The sequence below is a fragment of the Saimiri boliviensis genome, chromosome 17 (genome assembly GCF_048565385.1).
Source record: "Saimiri boliviensis isolate mSaiBol1 chromosome 17, mSaiBol1.pri, whole genome shotgun sequence".
In the NCBI taxonomy this organism is placed as follows: Eukaryota; Metazoa; Chordata; class Mammalia; order Primates; family Cebidae; genus Saimiri; species Saimiri boliviensis.
In genome coordinates this window covers 16,911,810-16,937,756 of record NC_133465.1, presented here as the reverse complement: position 1 = coordinate 16,937,756, position 25,947 = coordinate 16,911,810, and the positions used below count along the sequence as shown (strand labels likewise).

General features: G+C 46.8%; 1 protein-coding gene and 1 pseudogene across 8 annotated transcripts in view; one reads left to right on the top strand and one right to left on the bottom strand.

The window, feature by feature from the left end:
* Window positions 1-25,947, top strand: part of TOP3A (DNA topoisomerase III alpha) — a 52,633-nt gene that overhangs the window by 14,048 nt on the left and 12,638 nt on the right. For 4 of the 8 annotated variants that reach the window (XM_074388246.1, XM_074388247.1, XM_074388248.1 and 1 more), the window contains exons 2-15: window positions 3,635-3,694; window positions 5,227-5,302; window positions 6,333-6,441; window positions 6,775-6,918; window positions 7,053-7,223; window positions 8,427-8,527; window positions 10,798-10,872; window positions 13,247-13,329; window positions 14,568-14,775; window positions 15,492-15,677; window positions 15,832-15,961; window positions 22,651-22,764; window positions 22,864-23,029; window positions 25,086-25,229. In XM_074388246.1, coding sequence (XP_074244347.1) covers window positions 3,666-3,694; window positions 5,227-5,302; window positions 6,333-6,441; window positions 6,775-6,918; window positions 7,053-7,223; window positions 8,427-8,527; window positions 10,798-10,872; window positions 13,247-13,329; window positions 14,568-14,775; window positions 15,492-15,677; window positions 15,832-15,961; window positions 22,651-22,764; window positions 22,864-23,029; window positions 25,086-25,229 — 1,736 coding nt within the window. In that variant the 5' untranslated portion in view covers window positions 3,635-3,665. Of the gene's footprint in view, window positions 1-3,634; window positions 3,695-4,448; window positions 4,523-5,226; window positions 5,303-6,332; window positions 6,442-6,774; window positions 6,919-7,052; window positions 7,224-8,426; window positions 8,528-10,797; window positions 10,873-13,246; window positions 13,330-14,567; window positions 14,776-15,491; window positions 15,678-15,831; window positions 15,962-22,650; window positions 22,765-22,863; window positions 23,030-25,085; window positions 25,230-25,947 lie in introns of all 8 variants that reach the window. The other 4 variants (XM_074388245.1, XM_074388243.1, XM_039475719.2 and 1 more) reach the window with 2 other exon arrangements.
* On the bottom strand, window positions 606-710 carry LOC120366929 (small nucleolar RNA U3; annotated as a pseudogene).

Sequence of the window (25,947 nt, the reverse complement as noted above, 5' to 3'; positions counted from 1 at the left end):
TGTGCATATGTCCTTATAATAGAATGATTTATAATCCTTTGGATATATACCCAGTAATGGGATTGCTGGGTCAAATGAAATTTCTATTTCTAGGTCCTTGAGGAATCGCCACACTGTCTTCCACAATGGTGGAACTAATTTACACTCCCACCAACATTGTAAAAGTGCTCCTATTTCTCTACATCCTCTCTAGCCTCTGTTGACTCCAGATTTTTTAATGATCACCATTCTAACTGGCATGAGATGGTATCTCAATGTAGTTTTTTTTTTTTTTTTTTTTTTTTTTTTTTTTTTTTTTTTTAAGATGGGGTTTCACCATGATGGCCAGGCTGGTCTTGAACTCCTGACCTCAGGTGATCCACCCACCTCGGCCTCCCAAAGTGCTAGGATTACAGGCGTGAGCCACCACGCCCAGCCTCAATGTAGTTTTAATTTGCATCTCTCTAATGACCCATGATGATGAGCATTTTTTCATGTTTGTTGGACTCATACATGTCTTCTTTTGTAAAGTGTCTGTTCATATCCTTCACCCAGTTTTGAATGGGCTTGTTTTTAACTTGTAAATCTATTTTAGTTCTTTGTAGGTTCTGGATATTAGCCATTTGTCAGATGGGTAGATTGCAAAAATTTTTTCCCGTTCTGTGCTGTACACGTTCAGAGAAACTTCTCTAGTAACAAACTATAGAAACGATCCCTGAAAGTATAGTCTTTATTTATTTTTAATTTTTTTTTTTTTTGTCTCCCCTATGGGGCCCAGCGCAGGGACAGGGAATGGGAGGGATGGAGGTAGCCGTTTCAGGCAAAGCCCTTATTAGACATGAGAAACCCAAATGGCAGATGAAATACCCATTTACCCAGAACTCTCTGGGAGGAATCTATTTTACATCAGAGAATTTTTCAGTTTTCAGTGAATTTTTTTTTCTTTTTTTTTTTTAATACTGAGTCTTGCTCTATTGCCCAGGCTGGAGTGCAGTGGCACAATCTTGGCTCACTGCAGCCTCCACCTCCCAGGTTCAAGCAGTTCTCCTGCCTCAGCCTCCCGAGTAGCTGGGATTACAGGTGCCCACAACCATTCCTGGCTAATTTTTGTATTTTTCTCAGAAACAGGGTTTCACCATGTTGGCCAGGCTGGTCCCAAACTTCTGACCTCAGGTCCCTCAGCCTTCCGAAGTGCTGGGATTTATTTTATTTTTTGAGACAAGAGTCTCACCCAGGCTAGTGTGCAGTGGCACGATTGTGGCTCACTGCAGCCTCAACCTCCGCAGTTTCATGCCTCCTTAGTAGCTGGGATCATAGGCACGTGCCACCACACCCAGCTATTATTTATTTATTTATTTATTTTGAGATAGGTTTTACCATATTACCCAGGCTGGTTTTGAACTCCTGGGCTCGAGTGATCCACTCGACTTGGTCTCCCAAAGTGTTCAGATTACAGGTGTGAGCCACTGCGCCTGGCCAGGAAAAACATTTTAAGTTGTCAAGACTGTCCATTAGTACAACGGGCTGTCTTGGGAGAGCCCTGGACCTATGATCTCAGACAAGTTATTAGACAAGTATCCGGAGAGGGTTGGACCATTGGGAACATACTGTGTTCTCAAGAGTCACTTAGGGCTGGACTGGGAGAGGTTGGATTAGCAGAAATCAGCCTTGTTGCAGCCACAGTACTTTGATCTTGTTACTTATCAGAGTCCTTATCAGAATTTCAGAAGGCTACAGTGCTTTCTTAAAAAGAATTCAGAAACCATTAGATTAGATGATTTTTCTATTCTCTGTTACTGAAAAAGCTTAACTAGCAAATGGAATTTGTAGAGGGGATTTTCTTTTGTTGGAACAAGATGAACTCTTATTGACAGATAACAAAAATGATTTCTTTCTTAAGAATTGTCATGGCCCAGTGTGGTGGCTCACGCCTGTAATCCCAGCACTTTGGGAGGTCAAGGTGGGCACATCACAAGGTCAAGAGCTTGGGACCAGCCTGGCTAACATAATGAAACCCCGTCTCTACTAAAAATATAAAAAAAATTAGGCATGGTGCCGAATGCCTGTAATCCTAACTACTTGAGAGGCCAAGGCAGGAGAATTGCTTGAACTTAGTAGGCTGAGGTTGCAGTGAGCCAAGATATAGCCTGGACAACAGTGTGAGACTGGATCTCAAAAAAAAATTATTTTCATATGACCGCCTGGGCGTGGTGGCTCACGCCTATAGTCCCAGCACTTTGGGAGGCCTAGGCAGGCAGGTCACTTGAGGTCAGAAGTTTGAGACCAGCCTGGCCAACATGGCAAAACCACATCTCTACTAAAAATACAAAAATTAGGGCCAGGCATGTTGGCTCATGCCTGTAATCCTAGCACTTTGAGAGGCCGAGGTGGGCGGATCACAAGATCAGGAGATTGAGACCATCCTGGCCAACATGGCGAAACCCCGTCTCTACTAAAAAATGTAAAAACTTAAGGTGTGGTGGTATGCGCCTGTAGTTCCAGCTACTCAGGAGATGGCTGAGGCAGGAGAATCACTTGAACCCAGGAGGCAGAGGTTGCAGCGAGCCAAGATCGTGCCATTGCACTCTAGCCTGGTTGACAGAGTGAGACTCTGTCTCAAAAAAAAAATTACCTGGGTACGGTGGCAGGCACCTGTGATTCCAGCTACTCGGGAGGCTGAAGCAGGAGAATCACTTGAACCCTGGAGATGGAGGTTGTGGTGCACCAGGATCGCATCATTACACTCCAGCCTGGGTGACAGAGTGAGATTCTGTCTCAGAAAAAAAAGGGCATTGCCATTATGCCTCAACGAAGACCTCATTTAGTGTTACACATATGAAAATTGTTTTTTTGCTGGGCGCAGTGGCTCAAGCCTGTAATCCCAGCACTTTGGGAGGCCGAGGCGGGTGGATCACGAGGTCAGGAGATCGAGACCATCCTGGTCAACATGGTGAAACCCCGTCTCTACTAAAAATACAAAAATTAGCTGGGCATGGTGGTACACGCCTGTAGTCCCAGCTACTCGGGAGGCTGAGGCGGGAGAATTGCTTGAACCCAGGAGACAGAGGTTGCGGTGAGCCAAGATCGCGCCATTGCACTCCAGCCTGGATAACAAGAGTGAAACTCCATCTTAAAAAAAAAAAAAGAAAAGAAAAGAAAATTGTTTTTTTGCGGCTAAGGGAGAATCTTCCAGTACTCATCCTTCTTTGCTTTTCAGTGTTTCCCCAGTTCCTACTCAGCTCTTCTCTTGTCTTCCATTTAGTGTTGATATAAAACTCACAGGCATTACTGCTTTTAATGCCTTGGTGGGAGGGATCTACTCAGAGAGGGTCTCGTTCGTCCATAATCATGGCTGAAAAAATGCTTTGTAGACTGGATTCCAGTTCTTTTATTTTTATTTTTGCAGAAATGGGGTCTCACTATGTTGCCTAGGGTGGTCTTGAACTTTTAGCCTCAAAGGATCCTCGCCTCAGTGTCCCAAAGTGCTGAGATTACAGGCGTGAGCTGCCTTGTCAAGCTGCCTAGTTTTTATCTATAGGAAAGAGTATCACAGTTTTAATATCCCCACTTACTGGAGTTTTGCTTAATCTTTATGCTGAGGAATCCATTATTTTAAATATGTAATTTATGTTTTTTACTTATTTTTGTTTTATAGAGAGAAGGACTTTCAAAATTCAACAAGATCTATGAATTTGATTATCACCTGTACGGCCAGGTAGGTGCTAAAATATTTCTATCATAAGCAAGAGAAAGTAGCATAGTCATATATAATATGTCACTGTCTTAAGAATAACAATTGTTGCCGGGCGCGGTGGCTCAAGCCTGTAATCCCAGCACTTTGGGAGGCCGAGGCGGGTGGATCACGAGGTCAAGAGATCGAGACCATCCTGGTCAACATGGTGAAACCCCGTCTCTACTAAAGGTGCAAAAAATTAGCTGGGCATGGTGGTGCGTGCCTGTAATCCCAGCTACTCCAGAGGCTGAGGCAGGAGAATTGCCTGAACCCAGGAGGCGGAGGTTGCGGTGAGCCGAGATTGCGCCATTGCACTCCAGCCTGGGTAACGAGCGAAACTCCGTCTCAAAAAAAAAAAAAAAAAAAAAAAAAAGAATAACAATTGTTAACTTAAAGATAACTGGTTATAGGTGATCACTTTATAATTTATGAGGAAGTCTCTTTTTAGTAAAATATGGTCTCATCTCAGCTCTTTATTGCCAAAAAAAAAAGCTAATATACAATAGTTTGAGGAAAATTTAAGTGATACAAAAGGCATCATGGTACTAGAATTAGAACGATGACTGTATTCCTATGGCTTTTGGCTTTGAAGAGCTGTATTAATGTTTGTTCCTTCCCAATGTTTGTTTGTGTGTTTTAAATGCCTTTAATAGAAGTTCCTCCCTCTCATTTGAATGACTTGGCAAAATATAACTGCAAAAAGACTAACTGAATTTTGAATTTTGTCATTATTCAGAATGTTACCATGGTAATGACTTCAGTTTCTGGACATTTACTGGCTCATGATTTCCAGATGCAGTTTCGAAAATGGTCAGTACAATTCTCAAGGGAAGGACTTTCAGATTATAGTAAGTTGTGAAATTGCACAGGAATTTTGAGGCATGTTGATCTTACTGGGTAATTTTGGTCGGGGAGGGGTGGGGACAGAGTCTTGCTCTGTTGCCCAGGCTATGGGCTAGAGTGCAGTGGCCCAATCTTGTCTCACTGCAGCCTCTGTCTCCTGTGTAAAAGTGAGTCTTGTGCCTCAGTTTCCCAAGTAACTGGTACCACAGCTGTGTGCCACCACACCCAGCTAATTTTTTCTATTGTAGTAGAGATGGAGTTTCACTGTGTTGCCCAGGCTGGTCTCAAACCCTGCCTTGGCCTCCCAAAGTGCTAGGATTACATGTGTGAGCCACTGTGCCTTGGTAATTTATAATACTAAGATGACCTAGCATTATCTGATCCATTGTGAATTTTTATTAAATCTTTAAGCAGTTACTTTTGGTGTTTCCTCAAAATTACCAGACCTTTTTTATGCAGCCATTGGATTGCATTTACCTGTGAAAGGACTCTAGAATGCCATCTTCTCAGTCCTATTCACAGTGTGTCATGTAGAGGGTCATAGCCTTATTTCAATTCCCCGGGACCTTTTTTATTGGGGATCCACCATGAGCCCATTGAAACAGTTTGCTGTCATTAGGTTCGAGGGCTGTCCATCATGTACTGAGTTGGGACTCTGTTTTCATTTCTAGGCAGAGCTGCAACCCTCTTGTCCTCTTTGAAGCAGAAATTGAAAAGTACTGCCCAGAGAATTTTGTTGACATCAAGGTAAGATCTTTTGGAAGACATATGGCACTGAACAACTGCAAAGAGTCAAATGGAATGATTTCTGTATTTTCAATAAATTGGCATTTGGAGATAAGGTTTTCCACCAAACTCACTACCATTATTTAAAAAGCTAGTTTGCACTCATTGTATAAATATGGCTAAGTGGCCAAGGAACTGAAGTAAGCATTTTTTTATGAATAGTAGTTGTTTAAATCCTAGGTATAAGGGCTGGACATGGTGGTTCACACCTGTAATCCCAGCACTTTGTGGGGCCAAGCCAGGATCACATGAACCCCAGGAGTTTGAGACAAGCCTTGGCAACATAGTGAGACCCTGTCTCTCCCCCGCCCCCCCCCAAAAAAAAAAAATTAACCAAGCATGGTGATGTACGCCTATAGTCCCATCTCTAGTAAGGCTGATGAAAGAGGATTACATGAGCCCAGGAGGCAGGAGGAGGTCAAGGCTGCAGTGGGCTGTGATTGCACCACCACACTCCAGCCTGATAAGAAAGTGAGACCCCATCTCAAAAAATGATCCTAGGAATAAGTATTGTAAATTATTAGTGTAGCCACCATCTCCCCCGCCTCGTTAGATGGAAGAGGCTACAAAGTATAAATACCTGTTTGACAGTAAATTACCGGTTGTCAAGCAGTCAGGGCATGCATAGTTAATTTACTGAGAACTGAGAAACCATTGGATGAAACTCAATTGAGATTCATTTTCATTCATTTCATAATCAAAACCTCTCAAGGGGGTGTGTGTGTCTGTGTGTGTGTGTTAGAGCTGAATTTTAAGTTTTGTCATATTGGGGAAATTATATTAAATCCTCTATTCTAGAAATTCATTTACGGTTCTGAGGAGTTGTGTCATCATTAGCACCAATGAGAGCGGTTTTCTCTGATCTCTTTCCCTCGCCAAATTGGCACAGTCCAAGAACAGCATTAACCTAGGTCAGATCCCCTTAGCATAGAGGTGTCAAATCACTGTTCTGCAATTCTGTTCTCACCACTTATTCCACTATGAACTTCAGAAAACTCTGGAGCGAGAGACTCGCCAGTGCCAGGCTTTGGTGATCTGGACTGACTGTGATAGAGAAGGTGAAAACATTGGTTTTGAGATTATCCACGTATGTAAGGCGGGTAAGTGCTGCTGCTGCTGACTTTCTCTACTTCAGAATTCCATAAATAGAGTATTCTCCTTTGTCTGTGCAAGTGGGCCATGGATGCGTTCCTCTGCAGATACTCTCCCTCCTGGTCTGTGAGTCCATCACTATTTCTGACGACACACTCAGTTTAAAGGTTATGGTGTTTTTCCTCCTTATCACTGTACACCATTGATTTAACCTAATAGGTAAATTGGGCACCTCACGGCTACTTTACCTTTATTTCAAGGTAGTTTAAGAAAAGTGAGCCCTGTATGATGGAGGGCAGTGTGATTTGACTTTGACCTTGGTAACGCCTTGTGTTCTGCAGTAAAGCCCAGTCTGCAGGTGTTGCGAGCCCGATTCTCTGAGATTACACCCCATGCTGTCAGGACAGCCTGTGAAAACCTGACCGAGCCTGATCAGAGGGTGAGCGATGCTGTGGATGTGAGGCAGGAGCTGGACCTGAGGATCGGTGAGGAGCTGGGCGGACCCCTCTTATGACCATGTTAATGTTGTGTTTTGGGACTAAAACTGGGCTCGATGTAGATGTGTTCAGCCAGCCCTGGCCTCTCATCATCCGTAATTGTCTCCTTTCTTCACTCTCAGGAGCTGCCTTTACTAGGTTCCAGACCCTGCGGCTTCAGAAGATTTTTCCTGAGGTGCTGGCAGAGCAGCTCATCAGTTATGGCAGCTGCCAGTTCCCCACACTTGGCTTTGTGGTGGAGCGGTTCAAAGCCATTCAGGCTTTTGTACCAGAAATCTTCCACAGGATTAAAGGTAGGGCCTGGGGTAAGGGTTATGGCCTGGGACCTATAGGCCCAATATTAAGGTGGGGGACTGTGAGCATTAATAGCAATGCTAGGCCAAGCACAGTGACTCACACCTGTAATCCCAGCACTTTGGGAGGCTGAGGCAGGCAGATCACTTGAGGTCAGGAGTTCAAAACCAGCCTGGACAACGTGGTGAAACCCCATCTCTACTAAAAATACTAAAATTAGCTGGGCGTGGTAGCATGCGCCTATAATCTCAGCTACTCAGGAGACTGAGGCAGGAGATTTGCTTGAACCTGGGAGGCGGAGGTTGCAGTGAGCTGAGATCGCACCATTGCACTCCAGCCTGGGTGACAGAGCAAAACTCTGTAAAAAAAAAAAAAATAGCGACCGGGCGCGGTGGCTCAAGCCTGTAATCCCAGCACTTTGGGAGGCTGAGGCGGGTGGATCACAAGGTCGAGAGATCGAGACCAACCTGGTCAACGTGGTGAAACCCCGTCTCTACTAAAAATACAAAAGATTAGCTGGGCATGGTGGCGCGTGCCTATAATCCCAGCTACTCAGGAGGCTGAGGCAGGAGAACTGCCTGAACCCAGGAGGCAGAGTTTGCGGTGAGCCGAGATCGCGCCATTGCACTCCAGCCTGGGTAACAAGAGTGAAACTCCGTCTCGGGAAAAAAAAAAAAAAAATAGCAGCCGGGCGCGGTGGCTCACGCCTGTAATCTCAGCACTTTGGGAGGCCGAGGTGGGTGGATCACGAGGTCAAGAGATCAAGACCATCCTGGTCAACATGGTGAAACCCCCTCTCTATCTACTAAAAATACAAAAAATTAGCTGGGCATGATGACGCATGCCTGTAATCCCAGCTACTCAGGAGGTTGAGGCAGGAGAATCGCCTGAACCCAGGAGGCGGAGGTTGTGGTGAGCTGAGATCGCTCCATTGCACTGGGTACTCCATTGCCTGGGTAATAAGAGCGAAACTCCGTCTCAAAAAAAAAAGAAAAAAAAATAGCAATAATAAAGATGTGATTTATTTTAGTCTTGCTGTCGTCTTCCCGGGCCCATTACAATCCACTTAAAGTTCCCTTTCTTATCCAGAAACTCCTCTCTATTCAATACTCCTTTGACTTTCACCATAATATACCTTCTATCTGTCACATCATGTGGCTTCTCTGAGATACAGCCTTTCTGTTTGTCTCTCCTTAATACAGTAACTCATGACCACAAAGATGGTATCGTAGAATTCAACTGGAAAAGGCATCGACTCTTTAACCACACGGCGTGCCTAGTTCTCTATCAGTTGTGTATGGAGGTAAGATGTCCTTCAGACCCTGATCATCTAGGAAACATTCTGCACACCTCCCAAGCCACTCCCCATCTGTTGGCAGAGGCGATCCTGTCACATTCTCCCATTGGAATTTAGCTTTAAGTTTGCATCTCAGGGGGGATCACTTTTTGGGGACCAATAAGACTAGAACCCCATGAAAACAGCACTAAAAGAATGGAAGGATCTGCATTATTTTTAGATAAAATCAGAAAATTTGAGAAATGTATAGTTGAACTCCCACCTTGTGGCATATACTGTCACCAGAAATTAGCAAGGATCTACTAGACCAGTCCAGATCATGGACTTAAAGAGCTAGGAGAGAGTGGACAGCATTTGGTTCAGCCCCCTCTTTATTGGTTGCATGAGGAAATCTAGAGAGGTGAAAGTCACAAATTAATGGGTTAATTTTATATATTGATAAAAGCTAGGAAGAAAATAAAGCAACATAAAGGGATAGAGAAAGGCTGGAGGGACAGGGTGACATTTGAGCAGAGGTTGGAATGACTCAGGAGAGGGTTGGGGAGTAGGTGGGACACCCATGTGCCATAGAAGGGAGCAAGACTGGCCCAGGCCATAGGCTGGTCGGTGGCAGAGTTGGGACTCACCCTAATGTTTCCTGGCCCTTGGGCTGGTTGTCTACTTTCTATTAGTCAGCACATAACAGCTTGGTTTGACCCAGAGGCCGCACAGAGTCATGCTTAAGTAAAATTCTGAGCTCTCTATGCTTAATTCATGTGTGCTTCTTGGCTGTAGCCCACTGGCGGATTTGTTACTAATTAGGCAAGGGGAGTGATAACTGTGCAGCACCTGGTATGGATCAGGCACACTTTATTATGTGTCGTTTTGTTTAATCCTGATAATGCCTGTGAAGGCAGTAATAGCATCCCCATTTTCCAGAAGAGGAAGCTAAAGAGAGAGTGACTTACCCACAGACATGTGAGACTGTACATGGCATGGCACAACTGGATTCCAGTGTGTCCCTGACCCTTTTGCAGACCATACTGCCTTCCCCATCTCTCTCTCACTCCACCTTTTGACCCTGGACCACTGGGAGTCTCTGTGACACTGCACAATTGTTTGTTAAATAAAAAGACCACCGCCAGACATGGTGGCTCATGCCTGTAATCCCAGCACTTTGGGAGGATGAGGTATGTGTATCACCTGAGCTTGGGAGTTTGAGACCAACCTGCCCAACATGGAGAAACCCCATCTCTACTAGAAATACAAAATTAGCCGGGCATGGTGGCAAGCACCTGTAATCCCAGCTGTTTCGGAGGCTGAGGCAGGAGAAGGCAGGAGGCGGAGGTTGCTGTGAGCTGAGATGGCACCATTGCACTCCAGCCCAGGCAACAAGAGTGAAACTCCATCTCAAAAAATAAAAAGATCACCAGCCTGGGTTACATGGTGAAACCCCATCTCTCCAAAAAAGAAAATCAAAATAGATGGACGTGGTATCACTTGCATATAGTTTCATCTACGTGGGAGGTTGAGGTGAGAGCATTGCCTGAGCCCGGCAGGTTGAGGCTGCAGTGAGCCATGATTGTGCTGCTGTACTTCAGTCTGGGTGACAGAATGAGACACTGCCTCAAAAAAAAAAAAAGGACCAACTTAATAATAAAATATGAAATAAGTAAATAATAAAAAGACCTGCCCTGTTTCTCCTTCACTTGGATGTGGTGCAGGAACACATGATGGGTGATACAAATTATGAGGCTGGTTTTAAGATTAAAGGTCTCCAGCTTGTATTGTATAATTTCTCCTATTTCTAACTGTATTTTTTTTTTTTTTTTTTTAAGGAGCACTGGGCCAAGCATGGTGACTCATGCTTGTAATCCCAGCATTTCTGGAGGCTAAGACAGGAATATTGCTTGAGCCCAGGACTTCTGGGCCAGCCTGGGCAACATAGCAAGACCCCATCTCTATATTTTAAACATAACAACAAAAAGAGCACTGTGCATGTGTACATAGAGAACTATATTCAGGCAATGCATAGGCTGTTGGCTTTCATAGGCTCTGGAGGAAGCACCTTAAGGCTTGTGAAATTGCCCTTCACAGTCTTGGTTTGATTTGGACAGTAGTGATGGTGTCCACCATACTGTCAGCTACAAGCAACATTAAATGGTCACTCCCTTGGACTGTCACTGTGGGTTCAGCTTGTGATCAGTGATTTGGAAGGATGGGCATGTGCTGTCCGCAGGAAGTTCGGAGATAATGCACTAACAATTAACATGGTCTTTGCTTTCCTGGCTTTCTAGGATCCCATGGCAACTGTGGTAGAGGTCAGATCTAAGCCCAAGAGCAAGTGGCGGCCTCAAGCTTTGGACACTGTGGTATGTTCTGGACAGGCTGTTTCAGGCACTGAGGGATCAATTATTTTCGTTTTGGGGCCATGGTTCTACTGCCTAGACTCTGACCTGGTGGAAGGAAATATCACCCATCAGCAGGCCACACAAGAAAAACACTTGAGAAAGACACATTTAGCCTCACTATTTTTGTTTGTTTGTTTTGTAGACTCAAACTCCTGGGCTCAAGTGATCCTCCCGCCTCAGCCTCCCAAGTAACTGGGACTGTAGGGCATGTGCCACCATGACCAGCTAAATATTTTTAAAGTTTTTTGTAGAGACGGATTCTCACTATGTTGCTCAGGCTGTTCTCAAACTCCTGGTCTCAAGTAATTCTCCAGCCTCTGCCTCCCGAAGTACTGAGATTACAGGCATGGGCCACCACACCCAACCACTGTTTAGCTTTTTTTTTTTTTTAAGTTAAATGCAAGATAACTGCCTTATATGAGGTTTGGGAAACAGAAAAAAGGAAAGACAGCTTACTGCTTTGCTATCCTTACATAATTACTGGTAAAAAGTTAGCAAATGCAATATAACTGCCTTGTATGAGGTTTGGGAAGCAAAAAAAGGGAAAGACAACTTACTACTTTGCTATCCTTACATAATTACTGGTATCTTCCTGTTTTTTAATATGCATATTTTTACAGCATTGTAATTAGATAGAGAGCTTGCACTCAACCATTTTTTTCATGTTGCTGCATAATCTGTGTAAATATTACTTTAAATAATCTGCTATATGAACCAACTTTAGAACAGGGCTTCCCAAATTGTTTGACTCCAGGAAGAGCCACCCCAACAGAACACAAGTCTAAATAGCATTAGGAGTGTGCCTTCCCAATTACCACTTAGCAGGAAAATTTGGAATAAAATTACTATCAGAATTCACTCGGAAGGCTGGACATACAGAACACTCAGGCTAGCAATTATGGAGGCTAAGAAGCATGCAGGGACTGGTGGACAGTGCGTTCTTTGTCTTGGGTAAGCCACAGTAAATATGTATGTGTGTGAAGGGACTGCATGGGGGAAGTTAGGCATTGATTTTATATAGTAGGCATATATGTTTTAGTCCTCACTGGTTAAGTGTGCTTTAGTGTGACATTGGCATTGTTAGCTTGTCACCTAGGGAAAAGGACAGCTGGTTATCCTCCAGGAGGCCTCCTGGGGTTTTTACCCTCCAAGAGAATTTACTGGGTGGTATTCCCAAAGTTCGATTCTCAGACTATCTGTGTTAGAACAGTATATTAGACTCCTTGTTTAAAAAGTATATTTATTGGCCAGATGTGGTGGCTCACGCCTGTAATCCCAGCACTTTGGGAGGCCAAGGTGGGCAGATCACCTGAGGTCAGGAATTTGAGACCTGCCCGGCCAACATGGTGAAACCCGTTTTCCACTAAAAACACAAAATTAGCTAGCCATGATGGATTCCTGTAATCCCAGTTACTTGGGAGATTGAGACAGGAGAATTGCTTGAACCCAGGAGGCAGAGATTGCATTGAGCCGAGATCATATGCCACTGTACTCCAGCCTGGGCGACAGAGTGAGATTCCGTCTCAAAAAAAAAAAGTGTGGATTTCTGGCCAGGGATGGTGGCTCATGCCTGTAATCTCAATACTTGGAGGCTGAGGTGGGCACATCACCTGAGGTCGGGAATTCAAGACCAGCCAGGCCAACATGGTGAAACCCCATCTCTACTAAAAATACAAAAATTAGCCAGGCATGGGTTTGGGCACCTGCAATCACAACTACTCAGGAGTCTGAGGCAAGAAAATCACCTAAACCCAGGAGGCGGAAGTTGTGGCGGATCGAGATCATGCCACTGCACTCTAGCCTGAGCCACAGGGCAAGACTCCGTCTCAAAAAAAAATGTGGATTTTGGGGTTGGGTATGGTAGCTCACGCTTGTGATCCTAGCACTTTGGGAGGCCAAGGTGTGAGGATTGCTTGAGGCCAGGAGTTCAAGATCAGCCTGAAGATAGCAAGACCCTAAGACCCTAGCATGAAGCCTCATGTGCATGTGTTCGCGCACGTGCGCGCTCGCTCGCTCTCTCTCTCTCTCTCTCTCTCTCTCTCTGCAGATTTAAGCTTATGTCCCAGCCCTGCTCTGTCAGCTTCCCCAGTGGTCAGGGACCCTAATCTATCTGCTTCCCAGGTGAATCCTGCACACATTAAAGTCTAAGAACCAGACTAAGATCTGACTCTGCCTGGCAGACCCAGGAATTGTTCTCAGGCAGTCTTTTCCCCTCCGTTTGACAGAAGTACCTAGAGTGACAGGGGCCAGACTTGACTAAAGATGAGTTGTGTATTTGAGTTATGCTGCCTGACCCATGCAGTACACCTAACATGGCTGTTGACCCATTTTACAGGAGCTTGAGAAACTGGCTTCTCGAAAGTTGAGAATAAATGCTAAAGAAACCATGAGGATTGCTGAGAAGCTCTACACTCAAGGGTAAATATTATGGATTTGGGAGTAGAATTTGAACCATCTTTATCAGGATGAAATATTTTAGACATAGAGTTTATGGGGAAAAACAGATTGTGTAGATAGCACCTGAGCTCTGAGGCAGGATTTTGACTTTGACTTCTCTTTTCTGATATGGAAAAGCTGTTTCTATATAAGAACCCAGAGAGTGAATTCAGATACTACTTTTGACTCCCCAGCCGTCTCCCTGTGGCCCTGGTGAGCGGCAGACAGTGAGTGGCACCTTTGAGAGTTGTTTGCCTGTGAAACCCTCCCCGCCCCAGTCATGCATACCCCAGCACTGAGGTCCTCTAACTGTGCTGTCCAGCCTGCATGTACTGAACAGTTGAAATTCAAGTTGTCCAAATTGGACTGTGCTGTAGATATAAAATAAACACTGAGTTTTGAAGACTTTTATGAATATAGAATATAAACTATCTCAGTAACTTAAGTGACTAATTGACAATTTAAAATTACAAATAGAGGCTGGGTATGCTGGCTCACACCTGAAATCCGAGCACTTTGGGAGGCTTAGGTGGGAGGATTGCTTGAGCTCAGGAATTCAAGACCAACCTGGGCAGCATGGCAAAACCCTATCTCTACAAAAAATGAAAATTAGCCAGACATGGTGCCACACACCTGTAGTCTCAGCCCTTCAGGAGCCTGAGGTAGGAGGATCACCTGAGCTTGGGAGGTGGAGGCCGCAGTAAGCCAAGATCATGCCGCTATACTCCAGCCTGGGCGCCAGAGCAAGATTGTCTTAAAAGAAAAAGAAAAAACAAATGGAGTTCACAGTATAGTTTTATCGGACGGTGTTATTCTTTGTATCCTCTAAGAAAAGTCTCAAAGCACACGCTGGTGGAACTTGTCAGGAGCAGTGAAGCTCATGTGCTACATCCAGGTTGGTCTGTCAGACTGACCCTCAGAGCGGCCAGTGATGAGAAACCCCAGGCTATGAGGCGGCTGGCCTTTATCCTGTGCTATGCTGTCCCTTTTGTTTCTCCTTTGGCTTCTTTGAGTGTCCTAGCAGGAGAGCTAGCTGCTTTTCACCCCATGAAGGGGTGCGTCTCATCTCAACTTGCCTGGATCAGGTAACCTAGACTGCCTTCAGTAGAGCTGGCTACATCAGATGGGTGTTTGCAGGTGTTAGTGGGTGCTTTCAGTTGTTTATAGACCAGTCAGTGAGCCTAGCAATTTATTTTTCTGTTTGTTTGCCTTGGTTTTAGGTACATCAGCTATCCCCGAACAGAAACAAACATTTTTCCCAGAGACTTAAACCTGACGGTGTTGGTGGAACAGCAGACCCCCGATCCACGGTGGGGGGCCTTTGCCCAGAGCATTCTAGAGCGGGGTGGTCCCACCCCACGCAATGGGAACAAGTCTGACCAAGCTCACCCTCCCATTCACCCAACCAAATACACCAACAGCTTACAGGTTGGTTTCCCTGAATGTGCTGCCTGCTGGAACCCAGATGGAAGTGCCGGGGGTCAGTAGTAGGACTTGAATTTACTCTGTGAGCTCTGATTATAGAAACAAGTGATTTTGAGATCTCTCTCATTTCACTATCCTCTGCCTGGCTTTCATGAAAGACCGCTTCATCCCTCACCATCGTGGGCCCCCTTTTTAATCCAGCCCACGTCCCTACTCTCCATCAGCTCCTGCTGATTTCCTGCTGGTACTTCATAGGCAACCTAGGTGCCTCACCTCTGCATACCCCTGTGCAGACCCGTGAGCGTTGTGGCCTTTCCAGTCCCTGGAACTAGAGTTCTATCCGTCTTCCCAAGACTGACTCAGTTTTGATTGCCTCCTGAAACTTTGCTGCCACCCCAGTTGTGCCACCCCCGTCACTGCAGTGTCCCACTCAGCTCTGCTTGTCAGTCTCAGTCGTTTCCTCAGCTGGGGGCAGGCTCTGCTAGCACAGGAGCCATTAGGCTTGTTTACATCTGTAGGCTTCTCACAAAGCTGGGGAAATCTTAGTCTTTTTCTATTCTCCTTCTTTTATTGTTTGCCTGGCACTCCATGTTAGTGCAGAGCCTGAGAAGCAGTGTGGCCTGTTCTCTGCAGAACATTAGGCTAAGGCTACCAGCGATGTTCCTGTCCTTGAGATGTGATATTCTAGGGATAATTTCAGTCTCCTCTTTTCTTCCTAGGGAGATGAACAGCGACTGTATGAGTTTATTGTTCGCCATTTCCTGGCTTGCTGCTCCCAGGACGCTCAGGGGCAGGAGACCACAGTGGAGATCGACATCGCTCAGGAACGCTTTGTGGCCCATGGACTCATGATTCTGGCCCGAAACTATCTGGACGTGTATCCATATGATCACTGGAGTGACAAGGTGATAAAGAGGTGGGCCCAGGGAGAGGGAGGACAGTTGTGCTGCCAGCCCAAGCTCTCTAGTGGAGCGGGACCATCTTCCTTGAAATGAGGGTTTCTTTTGCGTGAGTGTGATGATGGAATCACCTGACTGCTGCACCTGCCGCTCCCTGTAGATCCTCCCTGTCTACGAGCAAGGCTTCCGCTTTCAGCCCAGCACTGTAGAGATGGTGGATGGGGAGACCAGCCCGCCCAAGCTGCTCACCGAGGCCGACCTCATTGCCCTCATGGAGAAGCACGGCATTGGTCAGTGGCTCCTCTGGGTAACTCATATCTCTTGAGCACTTACTGTGTACTAGGCACAGATTTCCTCTCGTCTTCAAACAATTCTGTAATGCAGGTGCTATATCCTTATCCCCATTTTATAGTTGAAATAAGGCTAAGGTTAAAAACTTACCTAAGGTCACAAACTGTATGGTGTTTTTTTTTTTTTTTTTTTTTTTGAGACGGAGTATCGCTCTTGTTACCCAGGCTGGAGTGCAATGGCGCGGTCTCGGCTCACCGCAACCTCCGCCTCCTGGGTTCAGGCAATTTTCCTGCCTCAGCCTCCTCAGTAGCTGGGATTACAGGCACCCGCCACCATGCCCAGCTAATTTTTTGTATTTTTAGTAGAGACAGGGTTTCACCATGTTGACCAAGATGGTCTCGATCTCTTGACCTCGTGATCCACCCACCTCGGCCTCCCAAAGTGCTGGGATTACAGGTGCGAGCCACCGCGCCCGGCCACAAAGTGTGTTATTAAAACCTGGTCGATATAATTCCATAGTCAGTGCTCTTAAACCATGCACTCTGCTATCCACATAGCAACAGAGGCTTTTCCCCTGACTCTAGGCCCAGCTGGGAGAACCCTTTGGCCACATGGGGATTTATTGTTCTTTGAGTAAGAATAGAATGTCAGGTACCAGCTGTTAAAACTTGGGACACTAATCATAAAATCTGTCTTCATTTTAAAGTGTCATATCTGGCATCCCTGAGCCTCCTTCCTATGTGGAGCAGTGGGTGAGGGTGGCAGCTGTCTCTGCAGGCCTGCTCCCATACTACTCAGGCTGCTCACAGTGGCCTCATGTACGTGGCAGAACACTGCTGTTAGCTATGGGTGGCTGGATTCTTAGCTTTTTGTTGAAGCATTTCCCATAATTGCTTAGGAATCAGAAACTAAAACACTGAGCCAAAATTGTGTTATTCCCATTAAGTCCCATGGCTCAATCTTTACAGGTAGGTCCTTGTGACTAATCTGCTGTCCCCTCCATTCGTTTTTGTCAAGGCTCTCAAGGGCTTTCTCTGGCAAACCTAGTCCAGACACACCCACAGCACAGTCGAGGGGAAGCAGAGCTCCCTGGGCATGTGTTACATAAGCAGCTGCCTCATCCACAAAGGGTGTTTCTTAGTCCTCTGACTTAGGAAGCAGTGTTCCACTGTGGAGTCCTTGACCATCGCTAGGACATATAGAAACCCTGCAGGTTTAGGTAAAATTGGTGGAGGTCACCCATCATGGTTTATTTAATAAATACGAGGTCAGGTGCGGTGGCTCACACCTATAATCCCAGCACTTTATTTTTTTATTTTTTATTTTTTGAGACGGAGTTTCGCTCTTGTTACCCAGGCTGGACTGCAATGGCGCGATCTCAGCTCACCGCAACCTCCGCTTCCTGGGTTCAGGCAATTCTCCTGCCTCAGCCTCCTGAGTAGCTGGGATTACAGGCATGCGCCACCATGCCCAGCTAATTTTTTGTACTTTTAGTAGAGACGGGGTTTCACCATGTTGACCAGGATGGTCTCGATCTCTCGACCTCGTGATCCACCCGCCTCGGCCTCCCTAAGTGCTGGGATTACAGGCTTGAGCCACCGCGCCCGGCCCCCCAGCACTTTAGGAAGCTAACACATATGAGTCACTTGAGCCCAGGAGTTCAAGACCAGCCTGGGCAATATGGCAAAACCCCATCTTGCTGGGTGTGGTGGCTGACGCCTATAATCCCAGCACTTTGGGAGGTCAAAGTGGGTGTATCACTTGAGGTAGGGAGTTTGAGACCACCAGCCTGGTCAACATGGCAAAACCCTGTCCCTACTAAAACTACAAAAATTACCCAGGCATGGTGGTGGGCACCTGTAATCCTGGCTACTCAGGAGGCTGAAGCAGGAGAATCACATGAATCCTGAAGGTGGAGGGTGCAGTGAGCCAAGATCACGCCCCTGCACTCCAGGCTGGGCAACAGAGTGGGATTCCATCTCAAAAAAAAAACCATTCCTACAAAAAATTAGGTACATGCCTGTAGGGAGACTGAGGTAGGAGGGTCACTTGAGCCCAGGAGGCAGAGGCTGAGGTAAACTGAGATTGTGCCACTGCACTCCAGCCTGGGCAACAGAGCAAGACCCTGTCTCAAAAAAAAAAAAAAAAGGAAAAAGTAAAAGGCTCACAAGAGTGGGAGCATAAACTAGGCACCAGGGACACAAATGAATAAAACCTCATTTTTTGAGTTCTCAATCTAACAGAAGAACCAAACCAAACCAGCACATTGAATACACTGCAATGGGTTCTGCAGGGAGTAGGCAGGGAAGAAAATGTCGTGGGTGGGCTGGCATTTCAGCGGCACCAAAAACACGTAGTAAGACTTCTGGATCAGTGCAGGGCAGCCCAGTGTAGGGCAGGTCTGAGGAAGGGCACAGGAGCAGGAAAGCAAAAGCCTGCTATAGCTGGAGTGGGGGTGGTGGCCATAGAAGGGGAAACTGGAAAAGTGATTCAGGCCTGACTTTGCAGGGCCTTGGCTTGTCCAGGTGAGGGGCTTAGATGCTGGTACATGGCCAGCAGGGAGACTTCTAGAATTTCTTTCTTGCTCTGTCACCCAGGCTGGAGTGCAGTGGCGAGATCTCAGCTCACTGCAACCTCCGCCTTCTGGGTTCTTGCAGTTCACCTGCCTCAGCCTCCTGAGTAGCTGGGACTGCAGAATCACGCTGCCACGCCTGGCTAATTTTTTGTATTTTAGTAGAGACGAGGTTTCACCGTGTTGCCCAGGCTGGCCTCAAACTCCTGAGTTCAGACAGTCCGCCCACCTTGGCCTCCCAAAGTGCTGGGATTACAGGCATGAGCCAGACTTCTAGGATTTCTAAGTAAAGGAACCATATAGAGGTACACTTAAAACAAACCAAAATAATATTTTAAAAAGATTATTAACAGGATGGGCGTGGCATCTCACACCTATAATCCCAGCACTTTGGGAGGCCGAGGTGGGCGGATCACTTGAGGTCAGGAGTTCAAAACCAGCCTAGACAACATGGTGAAACCCCATTTCTACTAAAAATACTAAAATTAGCTGGGTGTGATGGCTGACACCTATAATCCCAGCTGCTCAGGAGGCTGAGGCAGGAGAATCACTTGAACCCAGGAGGTGGAGGCTGCAGTGAGTCAAGATCGTACCACTACACTCCCAGCTTGGGCGACAGAGTAAGACTCTGTCTCAAAAAGAAAGAAAGAAAGATTATTAACAGCTTTATTCACATACCATCCAGTTTACCTGCTTCAAATGAATAATTCACATTTTTTAGCATATTCACAAAGTTGTGCAGCTGTCACCACAGTCAGTTTTAGAACATTTTCACCACCTCAGAAAGAAATCCCATACCCTTTAGCAGTCACTCCCCATTTCCCCCTCCCACTAATCCTCCCAGCCCTAGGCAACCACTCATTTTTCTGACTTAATAGATTTGCCCTTTTTTTTTTTTTTTTTTGAGACAGAGTTTTGCTCTTGTTACCCAGGCTGGAGTGCAATGGCGCGATCTCGGCTCACCGCAACCTCCGCCTCCTGGGCTCAGGCAATTCTCCTGCCTCAACCTCCTGAGTAGCTGGGATTACAGGCACGCGCCACCACGCCCAGCTAGTTTTTTGTATTTTTAGTAGAAACGGGGTTTCACCTTGTTGACCAGGATGGTCTCGATCTCTCGACCTCGTGATCCACCCGCCTCGGCCTCCCAAAGTGCTGGGATTACAGGCTTGAGCCACCGCGCCCGGCCGATTTGCCCTTTTTTTAACTAAAAAAAATTTTGTGTGCAATGACACAATCTTGGTTCACCACATCCTCTGCTTATGCGTTCAAGCGATTCTCCTGCCTCAGCCTCCTGAGTAGCTGGGATTACAGGCATGTGCCACCAAGGCCAGCTAATTTTGTATTTTTAGTAGAGATGGCGTTTCTCCACGTTGGTCAGACTGGTCTCAAATTCTTGACCTGAGGTGATCCGCCCACCTCGGCCTCCCAAAGTGCTAGGATTGCAGGCGTAAGCTACCGCACCTGGCCCCTAAATTTTTTTTAGAGAGACAGGATCTTACTCTGTCACCCAGGCTAGGTCACAGCTGTGAATTCCTGGTTTCAAGGGATCCTTCCACCTCAGCCTCCCCAGTAGCTGGGACTACAGGCATGTGTTGCCATGCCCAGCTAACTTTTTTGTTGGCTTTTATTTTTAGACAGTCTCACTCTGTCTTCCAGGCTGGAGTACAGTGGCACAATCTTGGTTCACTGCAACCTCCACCTCCCAGGTTCAAGCGATTCTCCTTCCCCAGTCTCCTGAGTAGCTGGGACTACAGGTGCATGTCACCGGCTAATATTTTTATTTTTAGTAGAGATGGGGTTTCAGTTAGCTAAGCTGATCTCGAACTCCTGACCTCAAATGATCCACCCACCTCGGCCTCCCAAAGTGCAAGAATTACAGGCATGAGCCACCATGCCCAGCCAAGCCATCTTTGTTTTATGTAGGGACAAGGTCTTCCTATGTTGCATAGTCTGGTCTTGAACTTGCAGCCTCAAGCCATCCTCCTACCTCAACCTCTCAAAGTGTTGGAATTACAGGAGTGAGCTGGTGCACCTGGCCAGATTTGCCTACTTTAGATATTTCCTATGAAGTGCCAGGAATGGTGGCTCACGCCTGTAATCCCAGCACTTTGGAAGGCCAAGGTGGGTGGATCACTTGAGGTCAGGAGTTCCAGACCAGCTTCACCAACTTGGTGAAACACCGTCTCTCTACGAAAACTATAAAAATTAGCCGGGCTTGGTGGCAGGCACCTGTAATCCCAGCTACTCAAGAGGCTGAGGCAGGAGAACCCAGAAGGTGAAGGTTGCAGTGAGCTGAGATTATACCATTGCACCCTAGCCTCAGCAAGAGAGCAAGACTGTCTCAGAAATAAATAAGAAAAGAGAATCATATAATGTTTGGCCTTTTGTAACTAACTTTTGCTTAGGACGATGTCTTCAAGCTTCATCTATGTTGTAGCATGTGTCAGAACTTCATTCCTTTGTATTACCAAATAATATTCCATTGTATGTATAGACATTGTCTTTTTCTACTTTCTAGTTGATGGACACTTGAGTTGTTTCCACTCTTTGGCTATAAATAATGCTGCTCTGAACAGTTTTGTACAAGTTTTGTGTGGATATGTGTTTTCATTTCTCTTAGGTAGACTTAGCAGTGGGATTGCTGGTTTACATGGTATCTCTACATTTAACATTTTTGGGAACCACCAAACTTTCCTGAAGCAGTTGTACCATTTTTCATTCCCACCAGCAAAGCAATAGGATTCCAGTTTCTCCACATCCTTACTAACACTTAGTATCATCTCTTTTTTTTATTTTGTTGGTAGGTATGAACTGCTATTTCACTGTATGTGGTTTTTGTTTTTTTTTTAAGATGAAGTCTCACTTGGTCACTCAGGCTGGAGTGTAGTGGCGTGATCTCAGCTCACTGCAGCCTCTGCCTCCCAGGTTCAAGCAGTCCTCCTGCCTCAGCCTCCTGAGTAGCTGAGACTACAGGCACACGCCGCCACACTCGGCTAATTTTTGTATTTTTGATAGAGACAGGGTTTCGCCTTGTTGACCATGCTGGTCTTGAATTCTGACCTGAGGTGACCGCCTGCCTTGGCCTCCCAAAGTGTTGGGATTACAGGCATGAGCCACTGCGCCCAGCCTTCACTGCGATTTTAATTTGCATTTCCTTCATGGCAGAGCTACATTTTGAAAGGTCCCTCTGGCCACAGCTTAAAGAATGGTTTGGGTCAAGGAAGAGACTAGAAATAGGGATACAAGCTGCAACTATGGCTTGGACACATGGGGAGGAAGTTTTTTGTTTTTTTTTTTTTTTTTTTTTTTTTTTGAGACGGAGTTTTGTTCTTGTTACCCAGGCCGGAGTGCAATGGCGCGATCTCGGCTCACTGCAACCTCCGCCTCCTGGGTTCAGGCAATTCTCCTGCCTCAGCCTCCTGAGTAGCTGGGATTACAGGCACGCACCACCATGCCCACCTAATTTTTTGTATTTTTAGTAGAGACGGGGTTTCACCATGTTGACCAGGATGGTCTCGATCTCTTGACCTCGTGATCCACCCGCCTCGGCCTCCCAAAGTGCTGGGATTACAGGCTTGAGCTACCGCGCCCGGCGGAAGATTTTTAAAAGGAGCTTTCAGGCCGGGTGCGGTGGCTCAAGCCTGTAATCCCAGCACTTTGGGAGGCCGAGGCGGGTGGATCACGAGGTCAAGAGATCGAGACCATCCTGGTCAACATGGTGAAACCCCGTCTCTACTAAAAATACAAAAAATTAGGTGGGCATGGTGGTGCGTGCCTGTAATCCCAGCTACTCAGGAGGCTGAGGCAGGAGAATTGCCTGAACCCAGGAGGCGGAGGTTGCAGTGAGCCGAGATCACGCCATTGCACTCCAGCCTGGGTAACAAAAGTGAAACGCCATCTCAAAAAAAAAAGGAGCTTTCAAGCTAGAATTGACAGCTATCATGAGTAATGGGATGTGAGGGAGCAAGAGAATTGAGGTTGCCATTGTGATTTCTTGAATGAGCATACGGGCTGTCCAGGCAAAGGAGGGGTTCTGGGGTGAGCAAGGTGCCCATGGGCCACCTGGGTGCAGCTGTTGTCTGTATTACCTCAGAATAACCAGAAAATGGCTTCCAGGTACAGATGCCACTCACGCAGAGCACATCGAGACCATCAAAGCCCGGATGTACGTGGGGCTCACCCCAGACAAGCGATTCCTCCCTGGGCACCTGGGCATGGGACTTGTGGAAGGTAAGGGAGGTGGGAGCTTGCAGTGGGTAATGGGTGGTGTCACCCAAGTCCCCGAGGGTCTCAGGTGGGTCCTTACTGAGCACGACTCTTTCCCTGCAGGTTATGATTCCATGGGCTATGAGATGTCTAAGCCTGACCTCCGGGCTGAACTGGAAGCTGATCTGAAGCTGATCTGTGAGGGCAAGAAGGACAAATTTGTGGTTCTAAGGCAGCAAGTGCAAAAATACAAGCAGGTTTTCATTGAAGCAGTGGCTAAAGCAAAGAAGTGAGTGCTTAAAAGAAATAGAAATGGGGCCGGGCGCGGTGGCTCAAGCCTGTAATCCCAGCACTTTGGGAGGCCGAGACGGGTGGATCACAAGGTCAAGAGATCGAGACCATCCTGGTCAACATGGTGAAACCCCGTCTCTACTAAAAATACAAAAAATTAGCTGGGCATGGTGGCGCGTGCCTGTAATCCCAGCTACTCAGGAGGCTGAGGCAGGAGAATTGCCTGAACCCAGGAGGCGGAGGTTGCGGTGAGCCGAGATCGCGCCATTGCACTCCAGCCTGGGTAACGAGAGCGAAACTCAGTCTCAAAAAAAAAAAAAAAAAAAAAAAAAAAAAAAAAAAAAGAAATAGAAATGGGTGGCCAGGCATGGTGGCTCATACTTGTAATTTTAGCAGTTTGGGAGGCTGATGTGGGCAGATCACAAGGTCAGGAGATCGAGACCATACTGACTAACACAGTGAAACCCCGTCTCTACTAAAAATACAAAAAATGCCAGGCGCGGTGGCTCAAACCTGTAATCCCAGCACTTTGGGAGGCCGAGGCGGGTGGATCACGAGGTCAAGAGATCGAGACCATCCTGGTCAACATGGTGAAACCCCGTCTCTACTAAAAATACAAAAAATTAGCTGGGCATGGTGGCACGTGCCTGTAATCCCAGCTACTCAGGAGGCTGAGGCAGGAGAATTGCCTGAACCCAGGAGGCGGAGGTTGCGGTGAGCCGAGATCGCGCCATTGCACTCCAGCCTGGGTAACAAGAGTGAAACTCTGTCTCAAAAAAAAAAAAAAAAAAAAAATTAGCCAGGTGTGGTGGCATGTGCCTGTAGTCCTCGCTACTCAGGAGGCTGAGGCAGGAGAATTGCTTGAACCCGGGAGGTGGAGGTTGCAGTGAGCCAAGATGGTGCCACTTTATTCCAGCCTGGATGACAGAGCGAGACTCCCTCTATTAAAAAAAAAAAAAAAAAAGAGAGAGAGAAAAGAAAGAAATGGAGATGGGGTCTCACTTACTTGCTATGTTGCCCAGGCTAGTCTTGAACTCCTGGCCTCGAGATCTTCCCACCTCGGCCTCCCAAAGTACTGAGATTATAGGCTTCAGCTACTACACCTGGCAAGCTAGTTTAAACTTAATGCAGACAGATACGCCTGGAGTTTGCGCATGGACCCTGTGCAATTTTAGTTTTTCTTTTTTTTTTTTTTTTTTTTGAGATGGAGTTTCGCTCTTGTTACCCAGGCTGGAGTGCAATGGCAGGATCTTGGCTCATCTCAACCTCTGCCTCCCAGGTTCATGCAATTCTGCTGCAGCCTCCCGAGTAGCTTGGAACAAGCGTTCCCACCATGCCCGGCTAAATTTTGTATTTTTAGTAGAGATGGGGTTTCTCCGTTTTGGTCAAGCTGGTCTCCAACTCCTGACCTCAGGTGATCTGCTGTCCTTAGCCTCCCAAAGTGCTGGGAGTACAGGCATACAGGCATTAGCCACCACACCCAGCCCAGTTTTACTTTTTTTTTTTTTTTTTTTGAGACAGAGTTTCGCTCTTGTTACCCAGGCTGGAGTGCGATGGCGCAATCTCGGCTCACCGCAACCTCCGCCTCCTGGGTTCAGGCAATTCTCCTGCCTCAGCCTCCTGAGTAGCTGGGATTACAGGCACGCGCCACCATGCCCAGCTAATGTTTTGTATTTTTAGTAGAGACGGGGTTTCACCATGTTCACCAGGTTGGTCTCGATCTCTTGACCTCATGATCCACCCGCCTCGGCCTCCCAAAGTGCTGGGATTACAGGCTTGAGCCACCGCACCCAGCCCCAGTTTTACTTTTTAATGTGGGGCTGGTGACAAGGCAGAAGTATCTGCCTGAATCTGGACTCTCCTCCTCAGAGTTGGTTAGGCACCAGGGCCCATGATGAGCTCAGTCTTCTCTGCCTGCCGTCTGTTCTGTGCAGGAGGCCTGCAGCTCACTGACCAGCTGGTTCCCATGGTCACGCCTGTTGTGTGCACATATGTTGTAGGTGCCTTTGCAGCAATTGCCGGCTGATGGGTATCTACCTTTGTCTTTTCTTCAGATTGGATGAGGCCTTGGCCCAGTACTTTGGGAATGGAACAGAGGTGGCCCAGCAGGAAGAGATCTACCCAGCCATGCCAGAGCCTATCAGGAAGTGCCCACAGTGCAACAAGGACATGGTCCTCAAAACCAAGAAGAACGGCGGGTCAGTGCTCTGCCTTCTGCCTTCTCCTCTGCTCTCCAGCACCTGCGGTGTTAGTCGCAGCTCTAAAAGGCCCTGCCATCTCACTTACATGGAATCTTTCAAGGCAGGCCTGTGGTTGCCAACCTGCAGGCAAGGTGTTGGCCTAGAAGGTTACCTGGGTGGGATCAGGCCTTTGAGTTGTAAAGCGTTGTGGGAATTCAGAGCAGGCGGGGAACTGAGTGATTATGGGGTTTTTTTGTCCTCTGTGGATAGGACATCATATACCCAATGTGTAACACATGGAGGAGCATGGGCTTCAGATCTAGGTGGGTCTGGGTTCAAATGCCGCTTCTGCGACATATAAGTAGTATGGCCTGAAGCAAGTTCCTAGCCTACTCTGAGCCCCAATTTCTTTTTTTATAAAATAAGGTCAGTACTCACAAGGCTGTGTTAAGGATGAGGATTTGGTGAAAATGGTCAGGACTGTATGCCGCATTGACTGACATGTTGTAGATACACAGCAGATTCTACTTTTCTTCTCTAAGAAGAGTTCTGAATTGGGCCTGAAAAATCTTAACTCCCTTTTGCTTTAAGTATAGTAGACCCGAATGGGCAATTTAGCCTCAGATCAGATTGTTCAAGCCAGTGGCTGGCCACTGAGGAAGTTCATGGGGAAAGATGTGCTGGAGGGGTGGCAGCCATCATTCGTCAGGTGCCGTCCCTCACTGGCATGATGCAT